This window comes from Saccopteryx leptura, chromosome 3 (genome assembly GCF_036850995.1).
Source record: "Saccopteryx leptura isolate mSacLep1 chromosome 3, mSacLep1_pri_phased_curated, whole genome shotgun sequence".
NCBI lineage: Eukaryota > Metazoa > Chordata > Mammalia > Chiroptera > Emballonuridae > Saccopteryx > Saccopteryx leptura.
Window position 1 is genome coordinate 309,708,837 of NC_089505.1, and position 7,411 is coordinate 309,716,247.

Genomic DNA, 7,411 nt, shown 5'->3' on the forward strand with positions numbered 1-7,411 from the left:
CGCTGCTTTTCAGCGCTTTTTCTTTTTTATTGTAAGATTTAACTTAACTTTGGCTAACTTCTTGTTAAAATTATTAAAACTAAATATTAGTAATGAAACTTGAAAAAATTTACCAGGGAATACTATATTGATCATACAAAATTTAATAAACATGACTGAGCGCCACCCTGCCCGCCCTCACATACGAGATGGTGGGACGGAAATAGGCACTTCTGCTCCCGTGGTGTCATGACTAGCTCAGTGTGGTTTCAGTTGATTTGTTTCCTTTTGTTATTTTGCCAATTTTTAATAACAATTTGCTTTTATTTTTTCAGTCTCGGAGAAATCTATGTGAAGAAGCTTTGTTAAAAATTAAAGGTGTTATTAGCTTTACTTTTCAAATGGCTGTTCAAAGATGTGTGGTGCGAATCCGTTCAGATTTGAAAGCAGAGGTTAGTATTTTAATGGCTGAGTATGCTCGAAGTTTCAGGTAACAGTCAGTGTTAAGATTTGTCCCTTTTTATCCTGGCCTAGGCGTTGGCATCAGCAATAGCATCAACCAAGGTGATGAAGGCTCAACAAGTTGTGAAAAGTGAAAGTGGAGAAGAGGTAAAAGCCTTTATATAGTTTTCTTTGTACCTGACTCTGGGTTGACTTCATGGGTAGCAGATTGCCATTGGTTCTCGACTACTAGTTGCCGGGTATATAGGAATGTGGTTGGGTCAGATGATCTTTAATGTTTCCTGGTGAACAGTTAACTCTTTAAGAAATATATAAAGATCTTTTATGGATTTCAGTCTGTTTTTATATTTTGTGAATTTCAGACTCTTTATTTCAGTGGAGATGTCTTGCTGTTATTATATGGAAATAAAAGAAATGTGGTTTCCTTGCATTGGTATTTAAATACTAACCTCAATTAGTTTCCAAACTAAAAGTCCAGTCCTGCCTTTTGGCAAATACAGTGAATACCTTTGCCTCCTGCTACTCTCCGCTAGCTTTATGATATAGTTATGGCTTCAGCTCATTTGAGTTTTCATAGGAAGGAGGTTCAGGGGCCCTCCAGAAGCCCACAGAGCTAGATACATTTGTCTTATTTTGAAATTAAAAAAAAATTTTTTAAATTATCATTGGCATACAATATTATATTAGTGTCAGGTGTACAACACAGTGATTCAACATTACTTTACAAAGTGATCCCCACCCTAAGTCTAATAACTATCACCATACATAGTTATTGCAATATTATTGACTGTATTCCCTACACTTTACCTTACTTCCCCATGACTTATTTTGTAACTGGAAGTTTGTACTTCTTAACCCCCTTCTTTTTCGACTAACCCCATCATCTCGAAATAGGGGTTACACTTTTATTCTTGTGAGTTCTACCTTTCTGTGCCTACACGGTGCTCAGCAAATGGGCCTACTTTCCTGTAAGAGGAACATTTTCAAAGGAATATAGCCCCTTAGAATAAATGCTGTGGTGATAAGAATGAGAAGAAAATTGACTTCTGACATACATCTATCAATTACATTGATTTTTTCAGTAACTGTTCACATGTTCTCTGTGCCAGATGCTGGTCCCATTCCAGGATATGGCTGTGGAAGTGGAACAGAACACAGAGCTGCCCGACTACCTGCCTGAGGACGAGAGCCCCACGAAGGAGCAGGACAAAGCAGTGTCCCGGGTCGGCTCCCACCCGGAGGGCGGGGCGAGCTGGCTGAGCACAGCCGCAAACTTTTTATCCAGATCGTTTTACTGGTGACTTCAGTTTGGGGTACAAGGACTGTGTGAATGTACAAGGGGCCAGTTTTCCATTGTGGTGGTGAACTGTCAAGTGCAATTTGCAAGAAGTTATGAAAAGTTTTTCAATTACATGATTGCATATGCTGCATTTTACATTTTATTGGACATTTTGCCCCACTAAGTGGTAAAAAGGACAGAGGTTACACAGGGGCGGTTGCTTTGTTTTTGAAGGTATTTTGGTTTGTCCTTTGTTTAATTGCCTCACTTTTTCAAAAACATGGGTCCACAGTTAAAACCAAACATATATATGTGCAGCTTTACATTTTATTTTACATGAAGCACTTGATTAGGAAAACTTATTTTCTCCTCAAGCCTCAGGACCTATCTGAAGAGAAGTGTTTTTAGTTCAAGTCGTGCATGAATTACTGAACATCTTTCTCTGCTTTTCTTCATGAAAGATACTTGCTTTGGTACTCTTTACTGAAAGTTGAAAACTTTTCTCATCCTCCTTCTGTGCCTTTTTTATTTTGCCAACCATGTTTATAGAAAGGTCATTACTAATGACATTATGTGAATTAAAATATATTCATTTTTAATGTAGCAGTCCCCTGAAAATAAAAGTCTACAAAAACTTTGCAATCTTACTTGTTATAATTTTAACAAGATTAATACAAAATTATTCAAGAAGAGGGAAACATTAGCAAGATGCTATTGAGATTGAATATGACCAGATGTAGTGATTGTTCTGTTTGGTTTCTATCAGCTCTTGAGAGTTACATCATATTGGGAGCAGCTGTCAGTGGTCTCTAGGCCTTATTTTGAGATTACACACTATCTCCTGGTAGGAAAAAATAATAATAAAGAACTGACAAACTTGAAAAAAGAAAACAAAAATTGGATGCCTATCATGCCGTAGTGCCATTTGGTAGAGTCTAACCTTAACACACGTATTGCCTGGCAGGTGCCTCTTCTGTAGATGTTTCCTTGTACAGTATTGCCTTTTGTGAATTTATTAGGAACTGGCAGTCATGGTGAATGAAAAAAGACTCAAATTAATATTTATGAAGAAATAAAGCCATCATTGGTCTATTAATCTTGTTTCTCTATGTCCAGCCCGAAAAAAAAGAACTTCAATGAAGGTAAAATAAATAAATATAAATATAAATAGATATATATATTTTTGTAGATAAGAGCTAATTACATATATGTAATGCTTTATTGCATTTCAGAAATATTTGGCAACTAATATTTTCCTTTTGGAAGTCCAAATCAATCCTGATAAATTTTAATGTCAATACAATTAAAAACTAAGAGGAAGAAATTGACGTTGTTTTTCATCCACATTTAGAGCTGCTATTTTACTACTTGGAGAATGTGAAGTGGAAATTGGACCCTGGTGGGTTTTCTTGCTATTTCATCTCTTCTCTTTTAGAGAAAATTAAAAGATCCAGTATTACTGGAGAAAAATTATTGTAAAATGCCTCACCAACAAGAATCTTTTCTTTTTTAACTAAGAAGAGTCTTGAGTTCAGGAGGGAGAGTGTTGAGAATGATACTTTTTTCACATGTCGAGGCTCTGATTCAGGAGACACGCACAAATGAAAATATAAGCTTTCAGGGCATGTATTGCTTTAAATGCATAATACAAATTGCTGCCAGAGCCCAGCGTGTTGAGAAAAGAAAACAAAACCACCTTCTTTCTCTAGCCATTAAAACAAAGTTTACTATTCTGTTTTAACAAGCTTGTGTTTTATTTTGCATTGCCACACATCTGCTTGTTTTAAAAAAAAACTTACATCCCTGTGGTAGCAATGGTTCAGTGCAAGTAGGTATTGTAGACTGGTGTTTGTGTGTCCTAATTCTAAGTGTTCTTTTGTTTCCAGGTCTTATAGAGCAGTTAAGGCAACTGTAATGACATTTTTTGAAATATATTGTAAAATAATAAAAGGTAACATAATTAAAATTGTATGGATATTGCGTTTTGTGGTATAAGCATTATTCATTAATCTTAAGCCTATTTGTACCCACACTGCCTGGCACCTTCCAGCTCCCGGCAGATGCGTTACCGACTAATTCCCATGCGTCTTCCAGTCATCTTCCCAGCACCACACCCGCCTTGCCTGGGCTTTGGATCAGCTACCCCTTTACATATACTCATTGTAGCATTTATTGCATTAGATTGAAATGATGTTTACCAGTGTCTTTCCCTACTTAGCTCTTTGAGAACTGAGAGTCTGTAGCTGCATTCAAGTATCTTTGTAGGAGCCAGGTGGTGGCGCAGTGGATGGAGTGTGGGACTGGGATGCGGAGGACCCAGGTTTAATACCCCGATGTCTCCAGCTTGAGCGCGGGCTCATCTGGCTTGAGCAAAAAACTCACCAGCTTGGACCCAAGGTCGCTGGCTCAAGCAAGGGGTTACTCGGTCTGCTGAAGGCCTGCAGTCAAGGCACATATGAGAAAGCAATCAATGAACAACTAAGGTGTTGCAATGAAAAACTGATTGATGTTTCTCATCTCTCTCTGTTCCTGTCTGTCCCTATCTATCCCTCTCTCTGACTCTCTCTCTGTCCCTGTAAAAAAATAAATAAAAAAAAAATCTTTGTAGGAGAATGAAGAATTTGTTTTACATCACTAAAAATAAATGGAAGGTACTAATTAACGTAGGCACATATGAAAAATGTCAGATTGTACTATTTTTTTCCTGGGCATGTTTATTTCTGATTTATCCACTTTATTGTTTTACTTTGTCATTTGGCTTTTATTTTTTTAAAAAGTGGCAGAGGGCTACTGCTCCATTGAATGAAAGTTAAGATTAATTTAAAATATCCTGATTCTTATAGAATGGTTGTAAGAGAATATTGTATATAGATAGTGGTGGTTTTGATCTCCTATTTTATAATTTGCCTATTTTTATTCTTATGTAATAACTTAATCTCTATAATGTTTTTCTTCATCAGTAAAATGGAGATAATTTTTCTACTTTGTGGGTTATTATTAGAATCCAGTGGGATCATCATAAGTAATATGAAAGCTAAAAGTTTTCAAGTGTAAGATGGAATTATTGTTACTGGAAGTCTGACATGATTCTCATCCTTGATTCTCAAGTGAGACACTGAACCTTTTTAGTCAAACTTTATCTGACTCTTCTTCTCTTGATATCTAGTCAGGGACTTATTTTGAGCCTTAGTTTTCAGCTAGCTGATTTTTATCTAAATGTTGTTCCTTGAAGAATTCCTCTGTTGTCAGGATGTCACTTAGCTTTCAGTTACCCAACTTCTAGATCTCCATTGTACCGTCCTCATCTTTGATGGCTCCCTTTCCTTTGCTGTATCAAATGTAAAGTCTATGAATTTTTATTTCTCTTAGAACTGAGCTCATGGTAGGCATGCTTATATTAAAAAACAAACAAACCGCTAAATCTGTACCAGGTACTGCGTGCTAAGGGCTTTACAAATATTTACTCATTTATATCCCTAAAACCTATGAGGTAGGTACTTATGTATATACTATTATATAGTTGGAGACAAATTAAGTAACTTTTTAGTCCTAGACCACAGAGCTAGTCAGTGGTGAAGCTAGAACTCAAGCCCTGGCAGTCTGGCTTTGTTAACTGCACTCAGGAGTAGCCTGCATGTCAGGTCCTTTGGGTGCGCTCTACCACCACCATTCCTGTCCAGATCTTCCCGCCTGAATAGTGTCTTGTGCCTTAACCAGGCACAGTCTGTTACCAGTCAAAAACTGTCGACCAGGAAAGTTAGATAAAGTGAAAGAAGTAAGTCTGATTTGGCCACAACATAGAAAAACACATGGAAAGTACCCGGCCTGTTGACAGAGGGAAACTGCTTTTCCTCACATGGAGTGGGCTTTTCACAATGTGGAGCGTCTGGACTTTGTGGCTGTTCCAGACCCCAGTTTACTACCTGAGCCACATAAAACATGCCTATGGGCCAGAAATTGGCTGCTATTCTAGGGTAGACCCATTTTAATCTCTCAAATTAATCTTAATAGTATTTTTGTCAATTTCTGCTCTAATATCAACAGAGGCATTTGGATTAGGCTGGACTGGTTTGTCTAGCACCAGAAATGTGAGCCCTTAGCCCACAACCTAGTCCTTCATACATTCTGTAGCATTATTATAAACTTTGGATGAGACACAACCATATATGTCATTTTTGCCAAAAGTGTGCTTCTTTAGCTTGTCTGTTGACTGGCTTAAACATTCTGAATTCATCTCACCCTCCAGATCTTTGCTTGTATTCTTATCTGGAATTTCCTTCTTTACATTCTTATCTCCTTTATTATTAAAATAAGCACAGTATCATAGAAGTGTATAAAGAAAGTATGTTACCTGTCATCCTACAACAGACAGTATCCATAACTAAACATTTTAATTCAGTTCTCAATTAAAAATTTTTTCTTTGCATTGGTAAGAAGTATACACGAGATTTTTAACATGTTGGTATACACTGAACCTTACTCAGCTGGTCATCCTCACCAGGGACAGCCTTTGTTACTATTTTTTTGTTTGTTTGTTTTTGTATTTTTCTGAATCTGGAAATGGGGAGAGACAATCAGACAGACTCCCGCATGCGCCTGACCGGGATCCACCCGGCACGCCCACCAGGGGGTGATGCTCTGCCCCTCCGGGGCGTCACTCTGTCGGGACCAGAGCCACTCTAGCGCCTGGGGCAGAGGCCAAGGAGCCATCCCCAGCACCCGGGCCATTTTTGCTCCAATGGAGCCTCGGCTGCGGGAGGGGAAGAGAGAGACAGAGAGGAAGGAGAGGGGGAGGGGTGGAGAAGCAGATGGGCGCCTCTCCTGTGTGCCCTGGCCGGGAATCGAACCCGGGACTTCTGCACACCAGGCCGACGCTCTACCACTGAGCCAACCGGCCAGGGCCCTTTGTTAGTAATTTTGTGTGCCCGTCCGGAATAACATCCTGGTCACTGAGCTGTTAGTTATAATCCAGGATGGTGAGGCAGAGCAGCCTTTTCCCTTTGGTATATGATTTCTTAGTGATGTTTTATTGTTACCTCCACACAAAAGTTAGGCTACCAATACAACTTTTATATTAGGAAATCTATATTAGAAATTTAAAAAATGAAAGCATTTTCCATGCTTTTTGTGTTATAGCATTTCTAGTTGGTGAAATGCAAGGTAATCAAAGTGATAGAGGAATGCCAACATTATTAACTCATGTTGAGAGTCACAGGCTTCTATCAGTGTAGCTCTTAAGGGTGTTTTTCAGTTGCATCATTATAGTCAGTTACTAAATGTTTAAAAACCTATATTGTCACAGTCATGGTGTTAATTGGTGGAATTATAGACATAATCCTTCACTGGATTCAGTCTAGTGGGAAGGAAGATCTTAGAACAGATAATTATAAATGTGATGTATCAGGAACTAGTACAGGAGGTTTAGGAGACCTGATGTTCGTTGAGAACAGGGTTCAGGGAGTAAGGGTAGGCTTCTTGGAGAAATTAAAGATTAAACTACAACTTGAATGATGAGCAGGAGTTAGCTGGCCAAGTGAGACAAGCAGAATAGTCCAGGCAAAGGAAATAGCTTTGTGTAAGGCAGGTGTGTTGAGTCTAAAAAGAGACCGGAATGTTGTGGAGGCCAGATAAGACTCTGTAGACCCTTTGATTTAGTCCCTGAATGTTCTGTTATTTCTTTTCCTAAATAAG

At 38.4% G+C, this 7,411-nt stretch overlaps 1 protein-coding gene across 1 annotated transcript in view; it reads left to right on the forward strand.

Annotated features, from left to right (window-relative positions):
- ARMC1 (armadillo repeat containing 1) overlaps positions 1-3,686 on the forward strand; it is a 45,979-nt gene extending 42,293 nt beyond the window's left edge. Inside the window, exons 5-7 of the mRNA XM_066378966.1 lie at positions 315-431; positions 514-588; positions 1,551-3,686. Coding sequence (XP_066235063.1) covers positions 315-431; positions 514-588; positions 1,551-1,742 — 384 coding nt within the window. The 3' untranslated portion in view covers positions 1,743-3,686. The remainder of the gene's footprint in view (positions 1-314; positions 432-513; positions 589-1,550) is intronic.
- The last annotated feature ends 3,725 nt before the right edge of the window (positions 3,687-7,411 follow it).